Below are 25,218 nucleotides of genomic sequence, written 5' to 3'. Positions count from 1 at the left end.
GAGGGAAGAATTGTAAACAGTTCCCAGAGCTCACAGCTAGGCAGGAAGCCGCTCGAGCTTGAACCAGCCAGAGTAGATGCATAGTTCACAGCAGTCACGTGGAACATTCAGTGGGGACCCCAGTTGTATCAGGCGTTAGGAGCAGCGCTAAACTGCCCCTGGAATGATAAAGCCATGCTAGCACAGCTTTAAAAGGGGCCTTGAAAGGATTATGATGATCTGCAAGTAGCTTAATAGCCTGCCAGAACAAAGTCCAGCTCCCATTAAAGAAGGAAAACAAAATGTAGGCACCAAACAGTATAAAATTACGGTGTTCAGCATCCAGGAGAAACTTACTAGATGTACAAAGACACAATGAAACATGACTCATAACCCACAGAAATATCAGAACGATCAGAATCGGAATTTTAAAAGGGCATAGATGATGGAACTAGTAAAAAATGTTAAGATTGCTATTTTGCTGTATTCAGAGTTAAAGGAAAACATGAACATAATGAAGAGAAGTGGAGATAGAAAAAAATAACAAAATGGAACACACAGATGAAAAATACAGTGCCTTCCATACAGTAAATAAAAAGGAACAGACCTCCATGCCAAGCTATGTAATGTGTATATATATATACGTAACTGGAATTCCAGAGTTTGGAAGAGACAGTGCACAAAAGATATTTGAAGAAATAATAATAATATTAATTATTATTTATTAGTTATTAAATAATAACTAAAAGTTTCCAATTTGATGAATTTGTATAAATTCGCAGAAAAAAACTCAGTGAACATCAAGCCAAATAAATCACACTAACAGACATAGCAATATGGAAGCTAGTAATAAATAGATGTCCTAACACGGACTTCCCAGGTGGTGCTAGTGGTAAAGAACCCACCTGCCAATACAGGAGACATAAGAGATATGTTTTTGATTCCTGGGTTGGGAAGATCACGTGGAGGAGAGCCTGGCAACCCACTCCACTATTCTTGCCTGGAGAAGCCCCATGGGCAGAGGAGCCTGTTGGGCTACAGCCCTTAGGGTCCCAAAGAGTCGGACACAACTGAAGTGACTTAGCACACACACACAACAGCAACCAGGACACACACACATACACACACACCATATACAGAGAAACAGAGATGAATATGACTTCAAACTTTCTTCAAACCTTATTCAAGTCAGAAGATAATAGAATGACATTTTAAAATACTGAAAGTCAACCTAGAATTTTTACACTCCCCAACTATCTTCCAAGATTGACATCTAAATTAAGATTCAATCTGATAATCAATAACTAAGAAAATGTGTGCCATACAAAAGTGTGCTACATGAAGTGTTAAAGACAGTCATTCAGCCAGAATAAAGAAGTGAAGCTGGCCAGACATGATGAATATGTGTGTAGATATGAAATACTTTTTTCTTATTTTTCACTTCCTTTAAATATTTATTGATCGGTTAAAGCAAAAATATTAGCAGTGTTATTATGAGGTTTAAAACATGTAAAAATAAAAGGTATAACAATAATAACAGAATGGAGGCATATGAAAGGGGTGTATACTGAAGGGGGAAAAAGGAGAAAGAAGAGATGAGACAGAAAACAGAGAAATATGATAGATTTAAAACTAACCATGTCAATAATTATTTTAAATTTTAATGGTCTAAACATTCCACTTAGAAGATATCCTCAGGTTGCATAAAAAAGCAAGACTCGGCTATATATATTACCGCAAAACTCTCACTTTAAAGGTACGTGTAGATGAAGAGACAAAGATATACTGTCAAATAAGTAACTATAAGAAATCTATGTTACTATCAGAGACCTAGACTTCAGAATAAAGAGTATAATTGGAAATAAAAAGGGACATTTCATCAAAAAGAAATAACAATGATAAATGTGTATAGCCACAATAAGAAAACTTCACAATACCAAATGGAAACTAATAGAACTGACAGGAGAAAGAAAAAATTGGCAATAATAATTGGAGGTTTCATCAGTCTTCTGTAAGTAATCGGTGGAACAAATAGAAAATTGGAAAGGATATAAAAGACTGTGGCACTGTCAACCAGTTGAAATTTACAAGCACTGCATTCAAGTGTGGCACAAGGCATATTCTTTTAAAGTACACACGAAATCTTTACCATAGAGCATTTGCTGAATCATAAGTAGTTATTAAATTTAAAAATTAAAGTAAAATTTTAAAATATATACAAAATGTTCTCAGTACAAAGTGGAATTAAATTAGAAATTAACAAAAGAAAAATATCTGAAAAATATTCAAATATTTAGTAATTAGCATACTTCTAAACAAACTATGGGTCAAAAAACACAAGAGAAGTAGGAAATGTTTAGAGCTAAATGAAAATAAAAGCATAATTTTTACAATGCAACTAAAGCCGTGTATAAGTGAAATGTAACAGCTTTCGTTGCTCCTGTTTGAAACATCTCAACTCAAAATTACAGAAGGCAGGTTTGATCCCTGGGTTGGGAAGATCCCCTGGAGTGGGAAATGGCAACTCACCCTAGTATTCTTGCCTGGTGAATTTCATGGACAGAAGAGCCTGGTGGGCTACAGTCCATGGGGTCACAAAAGTCAGACACGACTGAGCAACTAACACTTTGACTATATACACTAATTTCCCTACATACAAACAAATTTCATTCCAAGAGCGGGTTTGTAACTCCCATTTGTTTGTAAGTCCAACAAAGTTAGCCTGGGTACCCAGCTAACACAGTCGGCTATATAATTGTTAGTCACTGAGTCATGTCCTACTCTTTTGAGACCACATATGTACTGGAGAATCCCAGGGACGGGGGAGCCTGGTGGGCTGCCGTCTGTGGGGTCGCACAGAGTCGGACACAGCTGAAGCGACTTAGCAGCAGCAGCATGTAAACCTCTTGGCCTTCCCTGATGGCTCAGATGGTAAAGCTTCTGCCTACAATGCAGGAGACCCAGGTTCAATCCCTGGATTGGGAAGATCCTCTGGAGAAGGAAATGGCAACCCACGCCAGTACTCTTGCCTGGAAAATCCCACAGATGGAGGAGTGTGGTAGGCTACAGTCCATGGGGTTGCAAAGAGTCGGACACAACTGAACGACTTCACTTTCACTTCATGTAAACCTCTTAATTAATTTTATCTCTTTCCAAATGGCAATTAATTTCTTCTAATACAATTTAAAAGCATCCTTTTCATTTTTGCTTTATACTAAATTTCTATTTTTTTTTCTCTGTACATGGGATCAGTGTTGAACTAGGTTTACCTGTGAATGACAAATAAGAATGGACTTTACAAAATAACAAATCAAATTATTTTCAGCTTATTTAAAGCTCGGCCACCTAACTTGATCTGTGTAAGTCATCTCAAATACAGCACAGAATGAAATGTACAGATTTGTTTCTTTATATTGTTACTTATTCATCATTTTGTAAATTCATCTAGTTGAAATAATCAGCCCAGTTTTGTTCTTTATTCTGATCGGCATCCAGGGAGGGCAGCTCGTGGTTTCATGCTGAATTGCACTAACAGGGGAACAGATGATGATCTCTGCCTTTCCAAGTCTTTTTCTCTTAACGTGCCTGTGTGCTAAGTCACTTCAGTCATGTTTGACTCTTGGCAACCCTGTGGACTGTAGCGCACCAGGCTTCTCTGTCCATGGGATTCTGCTGGTAAGAATACTGAAATGGGTTGTTGTGCCCTCCTCCAGGTGATCTTCCCAAGCCAGGGATCAAGCCCATGTCTCTTATGTCTCCTGCAGTGGCAGGTGGGTTCTTTACCACTAGTGCTACCTGGGAAGCCCTTTCTCTCTTAATAGTATACTTCAAAAGAAAAGTTCAAAGAGTGGGTCTTAGTTCCTTTCCCAACCTGAGGTTTCCATATGAAAGGCAATCAATAAAATCTATCTTTGATATAAACCATAGATGACTGTCTGTACAGAAATCCTTTTTAAAGTTCTGCCAATGCAATTAATGAGGAGACCAAAGACTGATCACAACATCCAATTAACTAAGCCACAGGAGAAGTTTCTAATAAAGTACATCCTGTTTATAACATCTATATACCTGGCAACCAGGAAGGCAGCCTTTTTCCTCCCAGTTACAGAACTAAGGAGACTTTTTTTTCATTCTACTCCACAGTCGATTCAATATGGTTACTAGAGAACTTCAAGTATTTCTGACATCCATTCTGCTTTAACAGGGAGTTTTGCTGTGCAGAAGCTGTTGAAAGTGAATAGTGTTTTTAACACATTTTATGTGACTAGTTGAAAAAAAGGGCACAGAGCCAAACACAATGAAAGGGATGTATTATTAGTAGAAATGCCACTCATGTTGAATTAATTTGGTCTGTGTGTTAAAACTCAGAAATGCTGACTTGCAAGCAGCAGAACTCTGCTGACTTTTGGCTGTACTATCTGTGTGTCATTGAACAGACAGGAGTAAACTGTTACACAGTAACAATTATACAGAAAATACTATCAGTTTTGGAAATATAAAAAATTGTGTAAATTTGCCTTATACATAGGGGCAGCTCTTTTCTTGAAAATAGCAGAGTTCATTTCCTCCTCAAAAATGTTCTAAATCCTGAAAAAAAATTCCTTCTTTGTATATCTCAAGAATGACATGAAACACTTACGTTAATACACTTATCACAAAATACATCTGAATTCTAACACACCTCTTAAGGTATATCCGAGTTTCACTTCTATCTTACCTTGTTGTATTGTTCATTCACTAAGTCGTGCCCGACTCTTAGCAACCCCATGGTCTGCAGCAGGCCAGGCTTCCCTGTCTTTCACCATCTCCCAGAGTTTGCTCAAACTCCTGTCCATTGAGTTGGTGATGCAATCCAACCATCTCATCCTCTGTCACCCACTTCTCCTCCTGCCCTCAATCTTTCCCAGCAAGATCTGGGTATCATGCTTAGCGAAGATACGTGAACTACTTCAGTGCATTTTCTCATCAGTCAGTCAGTACACAGGATGCATATGAGCCAACAGAGCAACCCCTGCTGGACGATAGCCATCATTTGCCCAATATCTTCCTGCAACAAAGCTAGTTTTGACATTTGGTCCAGACAGTAAGTGTTAGAACTTTGCTACCCAGTGTGTGGCCACGTGTGATCCATGTGCTAATTTGCAAAACATTTCTTATTGGTTCCCAACAACGTAACTAATGGAATGGAAAGGAAGCATTTAGAAATGTTTACAGCAATTTAACAGAGTGAGTTTATATCTATTAAATCTAATAGTAGGGCTTCCCTGGTGGCTCAGATGGTAACGAATCTGCCTGCAAAGCAGAAAACCCAGGTTCAATCCCTGGGTTGGGAAGATCCCCTGGAGAAGGAAATGGCAACCCACCCCAGTATTCTTGCCTGAAAAATCCCAAGGACAGAGGAGCCTGGTGGGCTACAGTCCATAGGGGTCACAAAGAGTCAGACACGAGTGAGAAACTAACACGTACACAAATCTAATAGCAGAGACTAATTGGGGCTTGTACAATTTTTTTCATTTTATTATTTATTTTTTATTTTATTTGACAAAAATATTGCTATAAGACTGATTTGAAAATTTAAAAACAGAGTAACAAAACGACAACAACAAAAAACACCCTGGTTCTTTGCCTTCAACAATGTAAGAGTCACTCTTTTTCTTTTTTTTAAATATATTTTTCTTTGATTACGTCAGGCCTTAGTTGTGCCGTGCAGGCTTAGTTGCTCCACCGCGTGTGGGATCACAGTTCCCCAACCAGGATGGAACCCATGTCCCCTGCGTTGCAAGGCAGATTCTTTCCCACTGGACCACCAGGGAAGTCCCGAGGGTCCCTCTTCTAAACCAGAGGATTAGCAAGCTGGGCAAGTGTCACCAATGAAGTGGTAATTATGATGGCAGTGTAACTAGCTGATGATAATTGACTGCTTACTACTGTGTCTATGTTTCTGCTTTGACTCTCTCTCTCTCTCTGTATATGTGTCTGTGTGTGTGTGTGTGAGTATACGTGAAGAAAAGCTATGACAAACATAGAGAGCATATTAAGAAGCAGAGATATCACTTTGCTGACAAAGATCCATGTAGTAAAAGCTATGGTTTTTTCAGTAGTCATGTACAGATATGAGAGTTGGACCATAAAGAAGACTGAGTGCCTAAGAATTGAGGCTTTCAAATTGTGGTGCTGGAGAAGACTCTTGAGAGTCCCTTGGACTGCAAGGCGATCAAACCAGTCAATCCTACAGGAAATCAACCCTGAATATTCACTGGAAGGACTGATGCTGAAGCTGAAGCTCCAATACTTTGGCCGTCTGATGTGAAGAGCCGACTCATGGAAAAGACCCTGATACTGGGAAAGATTGAGGGCAGGAGAAGAAGTGGGCAACAGAGGATGAGATGATTGGATGGTATCACTGACTCAATGGACATGAGTTTGAGCAAACTTGGGGAGATAGTGAAGGAAACATGGCATGCTGTAGTCCATGGGTGTTGCAAAGAATCAGACACGACTTAGTGACTGAACAATGTTATACTTATATGCATATATATCTTGATGTACATATTAAAATACATATTATATACATATGTATATATATGCCATCTATGTATATATACCATCTATGTATATATCTGTGTATAGAGAATATTAAATATCTTTATAATAACCCTAGAACTTTGAAGTCAATATCATTTATCATTTATCAAATATCATTTATCAATATCATCTATCATTTATCATTAGTCAATATCGATCTAGACCTGACTCTGATTTGTTCTGGATATTACTGCCAGTGTTCACTTTTTGCCCCAGATTTAGTCTTTGTTAAAAATTAAATTAACAGTTTCTCTCATTACCAGTGCTCTTCCATGGATATATGAGGGTGAAGAATAATTATGGTTCCTCACCTCCCCACCCCCTGCCAAAATAAAACTGTTATTTCTTGTCTCTTTTCTGTATCTCGGAGGGTCCTTGGTGGGCGACTGGGAGTAGCCAGGTCAGGGGCTCCTGAGTAGAGCCTCATCCTTGTACTCAGCCTTTCTAATAGCAGCTGCCCACTCTTCCTGCAATGAGTAAAAATGTTTTGCTGTGTAACTGAAGAGAGCTGATTGAATTGATTCCATCACTTGTGTACTTCCTGGAGGTCAGCGTTCTTATTGAAATAAAGAAAGACTGAACTGAAATGAACTTTATAATAGGCATCCGTTTGCTGAAATTACTTATATTAAAGACAGTAAAGGGAAGTCATTATTTTGATTAAATAGATGCAGTGTGCTGAGAGTCCCTTGGACAGCAAGGAGATCAAACCAGTCAATCCTAAAGGAAAATCAACCCTGAATATTCATTGAAAGGATTGATGCTGAAGCTCCATTCCTTTGGCCTCCTGACGCAAAGAGCTGACTCATTGGAAGATTCCCGGATGCTCAGGAAGATTGAGGGCAGGAGGAGAAGGGAGCGACAGAGGATGAGATGGTTGAATGGCATCACCAACTCAATGGACATGGGTTTGAACAAACTCTGGGAGATAGTGAAGGACAGGAAAGCCTGGAATGCTGTAGCCCGTGGGATCACAAAGAGTCAGACACGATTTAGCGACTGAGCAAATGTACTGAAGGGAATGATGACCACAAATCATTCTCTTTGACAAATTTTCACCTTGAGTAGAACACAGACTTTTGAGCAAGTTTACTGGTTACCTGATTATATATTTTAACGTTCTTTTTTAGGTGTTAATGAGTATAAAGCAAAATATACAGAATGTAGCTTCTGGAAGAACAGATAGTATACTACCTCATATGCTGAGTATGTGTGAGTTGACTATTGTTCCATATGGGTGTGTTACGAAATGCAAGAGAGATCAGAGGGAACCCCTGTCGGCTTAGTTGTGGAAAAGAACTTGAATAGCATGCAGAGATATGACATGAAACACAAACATAAATGGGATATATTTTGTATGTTTTAGATCCTTTTGGGAATGCTTCCACATGGTATTAATCTCTATTCTCGTTTAACGTGTTTATATAAACAGTGTCCTATGTTGAATTTCCATAGTAATTATCCCTGCTTGTGTAAGCATCTTAAATAATTGTATGAATAATTTCTGCTCGGAGACACTGTCTCTGGCACACCCTTTTCCCAAATGTTGTGATTTTGTTTTCTGTACTGCGTTCTTTTTTCTTTTCACATTTTCAGTCTTTTTTCCTTTCCTCATGTTAACTTGCTTATCTTCTTTATGTGGATTGAAATAATGAGCATGTCTGCTCTTTGAAAAGCAGTTTGATGAATCTCAAAATGAATATGTCACAAAGAGGAAAGTGCTATCAGTTCTTTCCTAAGTAAACACATTATGACTCCATATTAATCCCTGGTATTTTCTCGAATGGCACAATGACAGTAATAGGCCGTGTTAAGGAGTCGCATCGTCACCAGGCAGTGTTTATGACAGAGTTGCTCTTACTGTGATGTATTTTTGGTCCCATTTCGAAAACATTCACCCTAAGCTAATGCTGCTGTTTTAAACTAAAGCAAAGCCTGAATGAGTCAGGTAAAAACTGGGCCTTTAAAAGTGCTGCTTTGTCTCTATTGGTCTTCTAGACTTTCTGAAATTACCCAGTAATTGAATAACCTTTCCATTCATTTTAACTCTGCAACTCTGGCCTCTGTTAGAGCATCTGCCTACTCACTTGCACTAGAAGAGCCTTTTCTTTCTCTGTTTCACTCATTTAACAAACACTGACGACCTTACTGGTTCTCAAGCTTTTGTGTGTGGTGAAATTCCTGGAAAACATGGTGCTTTTACCACATATCCTTTTGACAATATAAGCATCCAAATAACTAACTTTTGCATGGGCTTCCCTGGTGGCTCAGACAGTAAAGAACCTACTTGCAATGCAGGAGACCAGGGTTCTATCCCTGGGTCGAGGAGGATCCCCTGGAGAAGGAAAGAGCAACCCACTCCAGTATTCTTCCCTGGAGAATCCCATGGACAGAGGAGCCTGGTGGGCTACAGTCCACGGGGTCCCAAAGAGTCCGACACCACTGAGTGACTTTCACTTATATTAGATTCCAAAATACACAAACATGAGCAGGTATCAACATGTGAAGAAGGAAAAAAAGGGATAAACTTTGAGAGAAATTTTTCCCCATGAAGTTAACTCTTTCGCTAAGAATAAAACAGAGGGTTGGTTCTATGACCTCCATCAGCTCGCAAAATACCAGTTCTTAGTGGAAGCTTAAGACACATGAGTGTTATTTCATGAGTATCAAAAGTACCAAGGTGAATGGTCTGGACTGTGCCCTAAAAGAACTCACAGTCTTGTAAGAAAAGCTCTCAAATGGCAAAGCTCTAAAACAATATGGAATTACAGGTCAGAGAAGTGTAAGCAGTGCCCGGCACGTTCCCACAGGCTGGGAAGTTCTGCAAAGATTCCTGGAGGAAGTACCCCCACCAGGTGCTGGAGATCGCAAAAATAGTGAGACCCTTTAGGGTGTCAGAGTCCAGTTCTCATATAAACAGTCTTGTAGACAAGTCATAGCTCAAAGAGGAAGGCACACAGTTCTTTGTGACACTGAGCAGAAAGCACCTGTCGTTGTTCAGTCGCTCAGTCACGTCTGACTCTCTGTGACCCCATGGACTGCAGCACACCAGGCTTCTCTGTCCTTCACTATCTCCCAGAGCTTGCTCAAACTCATGTCCATTGAGTCGGTGATACCGTCCAGCCATCTCATCCTCTGGCGTCCCCTTCTCCTCCTGCCTTCAGTCTTTGCCAGCATCAGGGTCTTTTGGGAAGAAAGCCCTAGAGAGAGGAAAACAAGTGAATGAGCCTGACAGGGAGCAGTTGAACGAGCCTTTGGTGATCTTTCCTTCCAGTTGGTGCTTCACTCGAACACACGATGTCTTTCTGACTTTTGTGAATACACTTCCTCTACACGACAACCACGATGCTTCAACTTCACAGCTTAGTGTGGCCTGAACCAGTGCTTCCCAGGCTCTAAGTACACCCATCATTTGTATCTCCATATTGTTTTGTATTGTTAAAATGCAAAATCAGATCCAGCACATCTGATGTGGGACTTGAAATCCTCTTTCCTAAAAACCTCCCAGGGGGTGTCATGCTTCTGGTCCATAGACTATACTTCGAATGGCAGGCACCCAAGTTTTAACTCTTTGCATGAAAACCTTGGCAACTGCTAAGTAAATCTCTCATCCGTGCAGTTATATTTTAAAAACCTATCATACAATTTGAAGGAAATCATCAGGAGTATGTTTGTAAACAAATATGAAGACAGTAATTTGTCTAAAGGTAATAAAAGTAGGAGCAATTATTATTATTGTAATTACAGATATGTGTGTGTGTCTCTGTGGGTGCTCAGTCATGTCTGACTCTTTGCGACCCCATGGACTGTAGCCCACTAGGCTCCTCTGTCCATGGAATTTTCCAGGCAAGAATACTAGAGTGAGGTCTCATTTCCTCCTCCAGGGGATCGTCCCCACTAGGGACTGAATCTGCGTCTCCTGTGTTGCAGGCAGATTTTATGCCACTGCAGCACCTGTGAAGTGGGTATGCTCCGTTTTACAAACAGAGGCAGAGATTAAGTACGTTAATGCCATGTAGCCAGCACAGGCAGCTCTTGGTGATTCCAGTCCAGATCTCTTTTACTCCAAAGACACTATACTCCAAAAATCATAGTCAAAAGAAGAAAATAGAAAGTTGATAGAAGTGCAGAATCACACGAGTAGAAATTGTGATGTTCTGTCAGACGGAAATGACTGAGTCTTCTGGGGGACAAAAATTAGCAGCTGAGCCGCACAAGGTGCTGTTTTGGATAGCTCCATCAACTAATGCTTTTCAACGTGTCTGAAAAATGCTCATGAGCTGAAAGAGGAAGGGGACTAACAAGGTTCTGGGTCTCTACTTTAACGGTAGAGGAAAGCCCAGGAATTAAATTTTTCTAGTCTTTTTATAGATTTATATGTTATGATACATATTTATGTATTTATAAATATGTATGAAAATATGAACACGACAGAATTGCTGATTCAACATAATGTGGCATTTAGCAAGCTTTCCTAAGGAAAAGGAATTGAATGGATGGATTCACTGATGGAACCAGATTCTAACTGCCAAGAGTGGACTGAATCCTGTTCCTAGTGATTATTCACTCTGAATGCACGAAGAGTTTACCTCTTGAATGTTTCATTTAATGTAATCATAAAATGGTGATTTTTCCAAATGGTGAGTTTTGAAAAAAGCATACCCAAAACTCTCCCCTCCTCAAAAAAGGGGGAAAAGCTGTTTTGGATACCACCCTTTTTAGAAGAATAAGTCGTGAAACAGGAGGTGTCACTGAAAGTTTGCTCCATTACATAAATATATGCCGGCTTAGCTGAAGCAGGGTAGTTATCAGAAGTTTTAAATTGAGGAGTGGGTTGTTTTCCTTCACAGGGAAAATATATCACGACTAGGAATAAATATGGTGAATTGCTTCTTGTCCGCCCTCATGCTAAAAAGGGCCTCACAAATTTGGCTTATTTAGCAAATACCTTTTTGGGGCTCAACACTGAATCAACAAGTATATGACAAAACGGAATGCTTTCACTAAACATGACAAGACGGCTTCAATTATAATGAAGTGTGATTGAGGGGTAAGGAGTTGATTGTGGATACTATGAGTCACTTCAGACTCAGTTCATTTACATGTGATAAAAATTACAGTGTTCGTGGTGAAGTGAAAATTCAAACCATTAGTTTTCTTTCTTCACTGAGTAAGCCTTTGTGTAGATCTCTGATCTAGGAAAAGTCTAACCAGTGGACACAAGAACAGTACAATCTGCCCTGTATAAAGTGGAGTGATCTGTCAGTAGGAAGGAAGTGATAGAAATCTTCAGCATCTGTAGCCTGAAAATATTTACCACACCAGCTTGTTGGTGACATTATGTACAATGCTCTCAAGCATTGGACTTGAGTACAACATACTTAAGTAAGGACTTATGTACTTACTGTATGTATGATGGTTTTTTCCCAAGTATTTTAAATTTTCAATCCACTTAACCCTTATAGTAGTAATGATATACTGATATGTTCTGTAATTATCAATAAGTATCTTCAGATATGGACATTGGACACAAAGAGATTAAATAACTATCCAAAGGGCGTACAGTTGATGACAAGAGGGAAGATCTGGACACAGCCCAACTCCAAAGATGGTTTAATCCCCATATTGTACTGCAACTTAGCAGGAGGGATGGAGGATATTGTCATTTGTATATTTCTAAGTTTGGGTGGACTCGGAGTCGGTGATGGACAGGGAGGCCTGGAGTGCTGCGGTTCATGGGGTTGCAAAGAGTTGGACACAACTGAGCGACTGAACTGAACTGAACTGAACTGAAGTTTTATATGGGCTTCCCTGGTGGGTCAGACAGTAAACCCACCTGCAAGGCAGGAGACCCAGCTTCAATTCCTGAGTCGTGTTCCTACGATAAGATATGAATGTTTCTAAGAGGATAAAATACACATTTTTATTTTATTTTACTTTATTGTGTTGTATTTTTATTGTAAAAAACCACTGTTTTTTATTGACAATAGCTTATACAATATCATGAGCATCTGCTGTTGACAGAAAACACTGCTAAATTCCAGGAAAACCAATATATATTAAATATATTTTTCTCTCCTTCCCCATAAGAGTTTTATAATTCAATTGGGAAACAATATATAAGCAAAAATGATAAAGAATAACATCAGGGCATACTCAAGAATTGACATTGCTATCTACAAGAGAACAAATTTAAAAGAAAAACAGTTCTTCTTCTCCCTCCCAACTGTATTTTCAAAGACAGTTCTCAGCTTGGGCAGCCCATTTTAAGAATAACAACTTTAGAACTAAGAACATTTTTCTCAGTCTAACGATCCATGTAAACTTAAGGCCCCTGTACATCAACCTCTTTCAGAATGTCCAGCCTTAGCTTGAATAAGTTCAAGAACGCTTGACTTGATACTAACCTCACAGGTAAATTAAGGTCTTACCTGAATATCAGACAGACTTTCTATTTATGAAAGCAAGTCTCTTTCGGTTGCTTCTATTTATCAATCCATCTTCTAACATTAGGGATCTTACAAGCAGATGGACATTTTCTTCTACTGGATGTTACTTCAAATACTAGGTAATTTTGATTCTGATTATCTGAATCTTCTTTAAACACTTATGTTCTAAGTGTAATATTCTCATGAGATTTTTTTAAGTTTTTTTTTTTTTTAACTTTCCTGATTTTCTGAGCAAATTCCACTTTCCTTCCTAAGTTGTGGGGGCCAAAATTGAACATAATCATTTACGTTCTTCTTTTCAGAGAAGACCTATCACCAGTTTTTATTACAAACCATATTCTTATTAATGCATTCTAAATGATTTTGTTTATATCATACTGTTGATTAATAATGAATTTATTGTCCAATAAATTACCTTGTTATGGTCCTATTAAGCCATGTTTCTCCCATCCTTGTCATATGCAGCTTTTTAGATGCTTGTATTTATCCTTTTAAATTTTATATTGTTTTATTTGACTCTTTATTCAAACTGTAAAGATGTTCTTTAAACTGAGATATAATTGACATATAACAATATTAATTTAAGGTGTAAAGTGTGTTGATCAGATGCATTTATATATTGCAATATGACTACCTCAGTAGTATTAGCTGACACCTTCATCCCATCACATAATTGCCATTTTTTTTATGGTGAAAATATTTAAGATCAAGTCTCTTCATCATCATCAGTCGCTCAGTGGTGTCTGACTCTTTGTGACCCCATGGACTGCAGCACACCAGGTTTCCTGTCCTTCACCATTTCCTGGAGTTTGATCAAACCTCATGTCCAGTGAGTCAGTGACGCCATCCAAACATCTCATCCTCAGGTCTCTTAACAACTTCAAAATAGGCAATATAGTAGTGTTAACTATAATCACAGTGCCATGCATTAGCTCTTCATCTTCTATGAATAAGAAGAACTGATTCATCTTCTAACTTCAAGTTTGTGCCCTGTGATCCACATCTTCCCAGTTCCCCCACACCCTAGTTTCTGGTACCTATGATTTTATTCTCGGTTTTTATGAATTCAACTTTTTTTAATTCTACATATAAGTAATGCATGCCTGCTCAGTCGCTCAGCCCTGTCCAACTCTTTGTGACCCCATGGACTATACCCCACCAGGCTCCTCTGTCCATAAAAGTTTCCAACAAGAGTACTGGAGTGGGTTGCCGTTTCCTCCTCCAGGGTATGTTCCCGACCCGGGGATTGAACTCGTGTCTCTTGCCTCTCCTGCACTGACAGACAGATTGTTACCACTGAACCACCTGGGAAGCCCACATATAAGTGATGTCATACAATATTTGTTCTCTGTCTGCTTTATCACCGTTAACATAATGCCCTCAAGAACTATCCATGAATAATATTCCATTGTTTGTATGTGTATATGTATATCACATTATTCATTCATCCATTGATGGACACTTAGGTCATCTCCATATCCTGGCTTTTGTGAATAATGCTTCAAAACATGGGAATGCAAGTATCTTTTTGATATCCAGTTTTCATTTCCTTTGGACATATATTCAGAAGTGGGATTGCTGTATCGTGTGGTTATCTTTTAATTTTTTTAGGAACCTCCATATTGTTTTCCTTAGTGGCTGAACCAATTTACATTCCCACCAATATTGCAAAGGGTTCCCTTTCCTCTACATTTTTGGACAGTACTTGTTCTCGCTCGTCTTTTTGATGATAACCCTTCTAACAAGTGTCTGGTGATAATCTCGTTGTGGCTTAGATTTGCACTCCCCTGATGACTAGTGAGGCTGAGCATCTTGCCATCTGTTTGGCCATTTGTCTGCCTCCTTTGGAAAAATGTCTGTTCAATTCCTCTGCCCATTTTCAAATCATATTTTTTTGTCTTTTTGTTATTGAATGGTAGGAATTCTTTGTATATTTTGCAAATTAACCTTTTATCAGACATATGTTCTCGGTCGCTCAGTCATGTCTGACTCTTTGCCACCCTATGGACCAGCCCACCAGGCTCCTCTGTCCATGGGATTTTCCTGGCAAGAACACTGGAGTGGGTTGCCATTTCCTCCTCCAGGGATCTTGACCCAGGGATCGAACCCACAACTCCTGTGACCCCTGCCTTGCTGGTGGGGTCTTTATCACTGAGTCAATCTAAAGGATGGGGGAAATATTTGGGGACCATATCAGACCTGTTGTCCCCAAGTACTTCCCTCATTCTGTAGACTGACTTTCATTTTGATGTGCAGAGCTTTTTGTTTTGCTGTAGTTCTGCATGTTGAATTTTGATTTTTTTTGCATAAAGATGGTTTTGATCATTGCATCTCATCCAGAAAAAATGGAAGGAGCTACATGGGATAAAATTGTATACAACTGGAGTGAGATCAGAATTTTCTCTTCATTTCTTGGAAGATACAATTAATTCACAACAGAAGGAAAGCCCTCTCTGATCACAATATAGATTTATGGGTTTTCCTGGTTAATAAATTTTCCTAAGCCGTGGAGGGGGAAATGAAGATGCTGGAGCCATTAATCTTATTCCATAACAGCATTTGCAGAACCTCAGTGAGAACTAAATGAAGTATTTCTGTTTTTTAATTTGTTTATTTACTTTTGGCCGTGCTGGGTCTCTGTTGCTGCATGGGCTTTCTCTTATTGCAGAGAGCAGGGCTTTCTCTTATTGCAGAGTACAACTACTCTGTAGTTGTACGCGGGCTTCTCATTGCAGTGGCTTCTCTTGTTGCTGAGCTTAAGGGCCCGAGGGCTTGAATATTTGTGGCTCCTGGGCTCTAGAGCACAAGCTCAGCAGTTGTGGCACACAGGCTCAGTTGCTCTGCATGTATTATCGTCCCAGACCAGGGATGAAAACCATGTCTTCTGCATTGTCAGGCAGATTCTTTACCACTGAGCTACCAGGAAAGCCCTAAATGAAATGTTTTCAAGTTGGCCAGTGTGAGGGGAGCAATCTGAGATGCCACCACACCTGCTCCCAGCCCTGCTCTGCCCCTGGATCCTGCATCCTCCTGGGGCTGCACATTTCACAAAGCCTGAAGTCCCAGTTCGGTGCACAGGTGCATTCTTGTAAAGGAGAATTTCTCCTACTTCATTCTCCTCTATCTTTGAAAGTAAGTGATCTCTTGACAGTCTTTCTCCCTATGGGGTTGAAGAGAAGGAAGAAGGATTGACCTCCACATATTCAAAAGTATTTGACAGTTTCAGTCCATAGATATGATCATTTTGCAAAACTTTTTTTTTTCTTTCTTCACTTGTATAACATTAAGAAGACTTATTTTGCTTAAAACTTGATTGGTGAACTCAAAGAAAAATATAACAGACATACAAATTTTTCTTTCTTTATTTATAGGTAAACCACAGTGAATTACCTTTAGCATCACTGTTTATCATGGCACACAGGAAGCAAATGCAACTAAGCGTTTTTTTTTCTGATATTTCATTGTTAGCATAAAGAAATGCAATAGATTTCTGCATGTTAACCTTGTATCCTGCTGTGTGCTGTGTTGTGCTTAGTTGCGCGGCCGTGTCCGACTCTTTGCAGCACTATGGACTGTAGTCCGCCAGGCTCCTCTGTCCATGGGGATTCTCCATGTAAGAATACTGGAGTGGGCTGCCATGCCCTCCAGGGGATCTTCCCATCCCAGGAATCAAACCCAGGTCTCCCGCATTCCAGGCAGATTCTTACCTTGCTGAATTTACTTATTAGTTCTGGTAGTTTTCATGTGTAGTCAATTTTACCTCTTCCCTTCCAATTTGGATTTCATTTTTTGGTTGCCCTGGGTCTTCGTTGCTGCCCAGGCTGTCTCGCCAGTTGTGGTAAGTGAGGGCTTCTCTTTGTTGCAATGCACGGGCTCTAGACACACTTCAGTAATTGCAGCACACGGACTCAGGAGTTGTGGCTCACAGACTTTAGAGCACAGGCTCAATAATTGTGGAGCACAGACTCAGTAGTTGCGGCGCATGGGCTCAGTTGCTCCATGTCATGTGGAATCTTCCCAGATCAGGGATCGAATCCATGTTCCCTGCATTGGCAGGCAAATGCTTAATCCCTGGACCACCAGGTCAGTCCCCGATTTTGGTCTTTTATTTTTCTTGTCTGATTGCTGTGGCTATTCTTCTGTCAGTCCTTGCTACTCCTCTGTGGGTAATTCAGCTGATATCTTTATCTTAGAGTTCTGTGATTATATTTTAATGCATATATGTATGGATTTTATTAATCCTGCTAAAGCATGTGGTATGCTCTTTCATCGTAAGTCTTTTTGGTTTTGTTTTTTGTTTTTTCTTCCAATAAAGCTTTCTGGAAAATACTTCCCTGACAGTCTGTTAATTCTTTCCTTATGATAAAAATCTTGTTGGACACATACAGGAATCTTTCAGTGTTACTGCTATAGTTGTCTCAATTCCCTTTTATATGTTTCAGCTTTTCTCTTTGTTGAATTCTGAGTACAGTCCTTGATACTTATTCTTCTGGGGGTTGCTATGGGAAGAGATTATTTCATTTGAATCTTTTTAATAGCTATGTTGTTTGTTTCTCCATTTTCTATTTTATCTGTTCTTATTTCATTTTTGCCTATATTTGTTTTTATAATTTCTTGTTCTCTTACGTGAACAGTTTTTTCCTTTGTCATATTGTTTATGTTAAATATATGCTCATTAAACTAATTTTAGATGATTCTATTATTCGCATTTGATCAGGAGTGTAGTCATCTCATGATTGTTGAGTGACTTTCTGGTTTTAGTGTTCATTGGATTTTTTGCTTTCACTAAGAGGTGTATTCCTCACTCTCACTCTTTATAATGCTTCTCAGTTATCTCCTATACTCCCTCAAGACCTTCAGTTCCAAAGTAGCTCTTTCATTGGCATCTCAGGATTTTCTCTCATCCAGGAATGGTTTTGGAGATATCCTTAACCCGCTCACAGAACCTGTGGGCTGCTTGGCCTGGGTCAGGTCAGGGGGCTCTCTGTGCATCCTCTCACTCTGGGCACTAGCTACCCTTGATAGTACAGATCGTTTTTTTAGCATCTTTTTATGAGTGACAGAACCACCACCCCCTGATTTTATTCAGGTGACCTGAACTCTGGCCTTCCACTGCTCACAGTGGAGCATTTTTTACCCCAGTAGAATATGGAGCCTTTGCTGCTTTCTGTTCCCATAGTTGAATTACAGAATTACTGTGACTTTACCCCTGTTTATCTACCACTGTGGTTTTCTGGTCTGTTTCTGGTCTAAGGAGAGGGTTGCTCTTGAGAAAGTAGCACTGCCATATATACACTATCATGTTTAAAATAGGTAACTAGCAGGAAGCTACTGTAACACAGGGAGCACAGCCTGGTGCTCTGAGATAACCTAGAGGGGGTGGGGTGGGGAGGGGGAGACTCCAGAGGGAAGGGATATCTGTATCTATATATCGATATAACTTATTCATATTGATGTATGACAAAGACTATCAGAACATTGTAAAACAATTATCCTCCAGTAAAACATAATAAAATAAAAAAAAGAATATGGTATTTTTTTAAGTATCATTGTATTCAGAGCTGAAAATGTTTTTTAAAGCGTGAGATCACAATGCTAAAAATTCCAAAGTACTTTATGTTATTAACAAATATTGCTTACAGTCATACATATGATAATATATATGTGTGGTTTACATACATTACATATTAGTGAAAATATTATTCAGTAGAATCATTCCCTTTTCTAGAAGTTTATGCTATCTTTTATTTTAGTCTAATAAAATAAAACTTTATTTTTTATCATAAATAACTTTTGGATTAGAGTTGGTCTTATAAATATGTGTCAACTCACTTGGCTTATAAATATGTGGCCACTCACCCTACCAGTAAGGTCACTGGTAGGACGGTCTGTACCCCAGCATTTTTCTTATCTGCCATGATATATAAATTCCACTAAAATGATTCTTGTGGGTTTGATAACTTTTTATTTTTCCACAAGTATGTACTAAATGAACATAAATTTTGAGTGCTGGAGGAAAGGGAGCTGATGCATTTGCAACAGGGACACCTACCAGAGTAAGGAATTTTGCCAATGTTATCAAGTCCTGGGACGGTGAGCCAGAAGTGCCACAAAGAAGTTTGTATGTTTTAAAAAGAGATGAGAAAAAAATAAAAGGTCAGAGAGGGCTAAAATCAAACTGTTCTTCTTCACTATGTTATAGAGTTAGAAACCGTGCAGCGATGATTCGTAAACTTCTATAACCTTAGTGTAAACGTCAGTGGAGAAAACACTCACACCCACTATAACCATGTAAAGGTGTCCATAAAGGAAAGCAGGTGTAGTCATCTTTGAGTAAAGAAGGAAGTGAAAATACATTTTCAAACCTTATCATATTTACCTTCCCAACTGATTCTGATTACGTGGCAACACTTACTGTGATTGTATGCGGCCAATAGTGGTAGTTTTTAGAATTCTGCCTAAAAAAACTTCTGGAGAATTGGCAACTTGACTGCTAAAGCTTATTCGTGTTTACCTTTTCTCAAATTGTCTTCTCCCCAACCCCTTAACTAAAGTATGCTTCCTTCCGCAGAGGCAATTTACCCTCGTAATGTTTTCCAATCTCATGTTTTCTCTCTTCTTTCAGCCACCTGGGCACTGCAGTAGCTGAAATGCGAAAAAGGCAGCAGTCACAGAATGAAGAAACACCTGCTGTGTCTCAGGCACCTGGAAACCAGAGACCCAACAACACGTGTTGCTTTTGTTGGTGCTGTTGCTGCAGCTGCTCCTGGTACGTCCTCTTATCTGTGTGATACCACACCTGAGCTGCGTCATAACTGGCGTGAACATGCGTGTCAGCTCTTGGAACCATAGAAACTTCTCGATCTGTCTTTTTATTCCCTTTACAAGCAGCAGTTATTGGAGATGTTCATTGGTTTAATGCACACCTTTCCCTAAGCAAAATATAATACTTCCTCAGAATCTACCCTGAAATTGGTAGGAAAGAATGAAAAATTGTTTTGTATCATGACTTTTTCCACCCATGCTTCTTCAAGGTATGAGTAAAAATAAGATTTGCAGCTATGTATTTGTTGAACAGCAGACAGCATTCTCCCATAATAGAAGGTGCAAGAACACTAAAGTAATCTCTAGCAGTATTGAATTCCATGTAGTGTTTTAGTTCTATGTTCTTTCATGAGAGATTGACTGTTCTGTCACAGATTTGAGTGGCAGCCTCAGCCACAGACTCCTAAAAAGGATAAAGAAGTGCCACAGACTCACGCCCACAAATCTAAAAGGCCAGGGGCTATGATGGGTATGAAGGTCAAGCCAGTTTGTTAAAAACTCTGAACTTAGAGCCAGAGAACCTGCTACCGATGCAGTGTTGTCACTGACAGCTTCCTTGACATTAAAGTTGTAATCTCTGGTTTGTGGTTTCCTCACTAGAAAAGTGATGGAGAGTTAAAGTTGATTCTCAAGGTACTGGCTAGTGCTAAATGTCCATGATTCGGGCACTTCAGAAAACCTGTTTCCATTCCAAATCCACAAAGTGCCTTCAAATAAGAAAATCAGTGGGACCCAGAATTCCGAGATTTACAAAGATGACATCCCTTGGGAGGTTGGAGGGGCCAAACTAAACTTAATGAAATTTCCGTAGAACTGCACGTTTCAGGGTCCTGTAAGATCCAATTCATAGGTGGATCTTCTGGGTTAGCAATGGTCTGTTGGATCTCCCCAACCTGTTTCAAAACCATAAAGCACATGTGCCCACATGTACACCCATGGCTGATTCATGTCAATGTATGGCAAAACCCACTACAATATTGTAAATTAATTAGCCTCCAATTAAAATAAATAAATTTTTTTAAAAAACATAAAGCAATGCCCAGCTGCTGGAGTCATCTTCCTGTGCATGATCGCTACAGTTTCCCAACATCCTTGGAGGTTGGTCCTGTGATCTAGTGGCATTATCACAGTGACCAAAACAGAAGATGAAACGTGATGCTCCAGTGGCAGCCTTGGTGTTGAACACACTCTCAGCTGTCTAGGAGACTTCATTTCCAGAGAACTATCCCATACTGCAGCAATCTAGAAGGTTTAAAATAGTTTTTATAAAGATCAAAATTGCTTCCCAGATGATGGTTCCTTGTTGGGAAAAGTCATGCTATGATTCCTTTTTCTTCCAACCTTAAGCCGTAAATTAAGTATTTCAGATGGAAGAAAGAGAGTTCTAGAAGAGGGAAGTATTTCAGTGCGATTGTGTAAATTTTTTTTTGTCTCATTCTTCAGGAGATCATCTAGCTCTGGCCTTAATCCATGAATTATAGGGGAACAACTTTATATGGTGGTTCTGAAGTCAGACTTGTTGTTGTTCAGTCACTCAGTCATGTTCAACTCTTTGTGACCCTATGAACTGCAGCACACCAGACTCCCCTGTCCTTCACTATCTCCTAGTTGGCTCAAACTCATGTCCATTGAGTCGGTGATGCCATCCAACCATCTCATCCTCTATCGTCCCCTTCTCCTCCTTCTCTCAATCTTCCCCATCATCAGGGTCTTTTCCAGTGAGTTGGCTCATTGTATCAGGTGACCAAGGTATTAGAGCTTCAGCTTCAGCATCAGTCCTTCCAATGAATATTCAAGATTGATTTCCTTTAGGATTGACTAGTTTGATCTTTTTGCTGTCCAAGGGACTCTCAAGAGTCTTCTTTAGCACCACAGTTCAAAAGCATCAAGTCAGACTGCCTGGGTTCAGACTCTTCATCTGTCACTGTCTGTTTGACCTTCAACAAGTTGCTCAGTGTCTTCAGATTTCTCATCTATCAGATGACAGTGATAAGAATCCCTACGTAATAAGGTCGTTTTAAACATTCAATGAGATAAAACACATACTAGCTGAGAACAGCGCCTGACCCATAGTGTGCATTTAATAAGAGTTGGTTACTGGGCTATGGAACATTTCATATGGGAAAAATAAAAACTCTTTAAAGAAGACCTAGCTTCAAATATGGAGAAGGAAATGGAAACCCACTCCAGTGTTCTTGCCTTGAGAATCCCAGGGACGGGGGAGCCTGGTGGGCTCCCTATGAGTCTATGGGGTCGCATAGAGTTGGACACGACTGAAGCGACTTAGCAGTAGCAGCTTCAAATAATGCATATTTTTTTTTAAATGTCAGCTTGTGGATATAATAAAAAAAATTATTTTGGAAAGTAAGACTGTTTTACTTTAAAGTCTGTATAAAACATTGCAAATATTTTGTTACATCCTGTTAAGAATTAGACTTCTATTTCTCACTTGCTGTATGCCATGTTCCAGTAATTAGGATATGAGTGTATTTGCCTGCAGGAACTCATTTCTGAATTGCTTCAGGATTAAAATAACAAACACTGAAGTTTTGTTGTGTAATCTTTGTTGTCAAACAGATGTTTCGTGCAGTTTGCTTTTATCTGTCCTTCAGATATTTAGCAAGACTTGCTTTTATTAATTCTTCAGGTGCACATTAAGCACAATAGTCAATGAGAGCTTGTGAGCCTCAGATTGTCTCAGAACACAGTGGATGGAGAACAAATTAGCTTTTGGAAGCTACAATAACTCTCCACACCTCTAGGGTGACAAGTATTGGGTTGGCCAAAAAGTTCTTTTGGGTTTTTACAGATAACCGGAGTGATCTTTTGGCCAACCTGCTATTTGGACCCTAAACATATGGTGCCTTGGATGAGCGTTGTATTAGTTTTAGACAAGAGAGCATTGTTGTCAAGAACTGTATTTGCTATGAGTGAGTCGTGGATACCCAAGTCTAGTTCGTAAAATGCACAATCCATAAGCATACAAGTCTTCTTTTTTTGATAAATAGTATGTAATCGCTCTCAGCCTTTTGGCTAAGATCAAGGTAGTATGGAGGCTTCCCAGGTGACACAGTGGTAAAGAATTTACCTGTCAATGCAAGAGACACAGGTTAATTCCCTACGTCAGGAAGATCCCCTGGAGTAGGAAATGACAACTCACTCCAACAGCAAACGCCAACCCACTCCAGTACTCTTGCCTAAAATATTCCACGGACAGAAGAGCCTGGTGGGCTACAGTCCATGGGGTCACAAAGAGTCAGATACGACTGAGCGACTGAGCTCACACAGGTAGTTTCTAATGTAAGCAACTATTTAAAAACAAAAAAACCCGATAAGTTGGATGCTAATTGGGACTGTTAACTCTTCATAAATGGAGATGTCCTTTACCCATCCATTCTTTAAATATCATAACTTTTATACTTTGAGTTTAGGGCAAGAAATTGTCAAAGCTTATTAGAGAGGGAAAATAGAAAGAAGTGTTCTTCAAATTTTCCAGGCTAGGTCAAAGGAGTAGAACAAAAAGAAACACTAAAAAATGTAATTTAGGTACAAAAAAGTTAGAAATCAAAGTCTGACGTAACCGTCATTCTTAAGTAGGAACAGTTGTCATGTAGCTGATTTTACCTCCTTTTAAGGAAATAGAGTGCCAAGAAAATCAATTTCTCTGTCTAGTAATAAATATAAATACCTCACTGGAGCCTCCCATGTTATAGCTTTTTGAAACAACTTAGTATTTTCCTCAGATTTGCATTTCTCTTTCGCGTTTCATCGTCAGCTCCTCTCTCGTGCTTAAATTTATTTCTGTCCTTATAAATTACCACTATGGTTTGTTTGGGGCAATGATAAAGAGAATAAATACATAACTACTGAATATTCCCATATTTTCCTTCAAAAATCTCAACAGTTAGGACTTCTTCACGATGTCCTCTGTCCTTGTCAAAGAACCACTTCAGTTCCTTCCCCAAGTCCATCTATCTCTCTCTTCTCCCCAGTGCCCTTCATTTCAAGAAGAGAAAGCAAAGGAATGGGGTTTAGCCTCTTTAAGCTTTGTTACACAAGTAAGTCACGGATGTCCGAGTCTTGGCCATCAAGCAGACGGCCTATAGACTTGCAAGCCCTTCTGCAGAGGGGACCAAGCTGTTCCTGACCAGGACGGTGTTGTCAAGACCACACGTCTAGAGGTTCAGGTTTGTCAAAATAATGTTTCCCCTTAGATCAGGATTCAAAAAAGCAACCTGCCTCTTCAGGTAGCTAACCCCCTTCCCTCTTCTCTATGAGAAAGAATGCTTTTAAAGATGTGGGCTCATTACAAAACCACTCACAGTGTGAATCCATGAGATCATTCAGACACCTGTGAAAGCGTGTTGCATCGTGCTAACAAGGTGCCTCAAAAAGGAGGTAGAAAGGGAGAGATTTCAGAATGCACTGCGAGCTTAAACCTAATTTCCAAATTGTTCCATGAACTCTCACCTAACTTCAGAGGCTACACTAAAATAACCCAGACTGGTGTTTTTTTTTTTTTTTTTTTTCAAGGAAGTCTCGAGGTACTAATCCACTTCTGTTTTAATTCTCCATTACTCCTGGGGGTGTCCTAGCAAGCAACACTGATTTCTGTGTTTACTCATAAAAGATGAGAACTCCACAGATTTCAGATACCATGTGTCCAGAATGTTCCATTGACTCCTCCTGCTGCTGTGTGATAGTGAGATGATGATTCTGGGGGGTTTGGGTGGGGAGTGTCACTGGCTACGGTCCCAAGCTCCCCACTGGCAGTATCCAAGGGAGTGGTTCTCTATTTAGCTTTTTCACTCATCAGATTAAGATACAGGATTTTGTTTGAAAGAAAAACGGCCCTGCTAAAAGCTAGTATTTGGAACATTCTATGTCTGATTTGACAGATAAGGCAACTGAAGACTTGCCTGTTGTTATTAAGCTCCTTAAGGACAGTAGGGGGATTAAAATGCAAGTCTCTTAGTATCCCAATGCATTGTTTTGTCCACTATAAGATGACACTTCCATACTTTTCATTTACAGGCTGGATATGAACCGTTTCCAAAGCTTTTTACTTTGTAAACTCTTCAAGAACTATATTAACTAAGACTTGTCAAATGAAGTTCACAGTCCCATGCGCTCCTGGGTACTGCCTGCAGTATTTGGTCCACTGCACTGGATGGTCTGCATCCTTCTCAGGAGAAACTGGTCAAGAGATGAATGAGTTAAATAGCCTTGTGCAAGTTAAAATTATATCCCATTTGACACATTGGTTTCCAGACCATGGAACAGATCTGACTAAGTCAACCTTAAACACTTCATCAGCATACTTTTGGTCACCCCTCCCTCCATTTTTAACAAGTACCACAGCCTGTATAATTCAAAACAG

At 39.5% G+C, this 25,218-nt stretch overlaps 1 protein-coding gene and 1 non-coding gene across 8 annotated transcripts in view; both read left to right on the top strand.

The window, feature by feature from the left end:
• The window catches only part of RGS17 (regulator of G protein signaling 17), a 103,262-nt gene that overhangs the window by 46,812 nt on the left and 31,232 nt on the right, over positions 1 to 25,218 (top strand). For all 7 annotated transcript variants that reach the window (XM_024996440.2, XM_024996439.2, XM_024996437.2 and 4 more), the window contains 1 exon segment: positions 19,639 to 19,782. In XM_024996440.2, coding sequence (XP_024852208.1) covers positions 19,664 to 19,782 — 119 coding nt within the window. In that variant the 5' untranslated portion in view covers positions 19,639 to 19,663.
• On the top strand, positions 2,893 to 2,964 carry TRNAC-ACA (transfer RNA cysteine (anticodon ACA)). Its single transcript has one exon. It is a non-coding gene; the product is annotated as a tRNA-Cys (tRNA).

The sequence above is a fragment of the Bos taurus genome, chromosome 9, assembly GCF_002263795.3.
Source record: "Bos taurus isolate L1 Dominette 01449 registration number 42190680 breed Hereford chromosome 9, ARS-UCD2.0, whole genome shotgun sequence".
NCBI lineage: Eukaryota > Metazoa > Chordata > Mammalia > Artiodactyla > Bovidae > Bos > Bos taurus.
The sequence above is the reverse complement of the archived record's forward strand: the minus strand, read 5'-3'. Positions and strand labels throughout refer to the sequence as shown.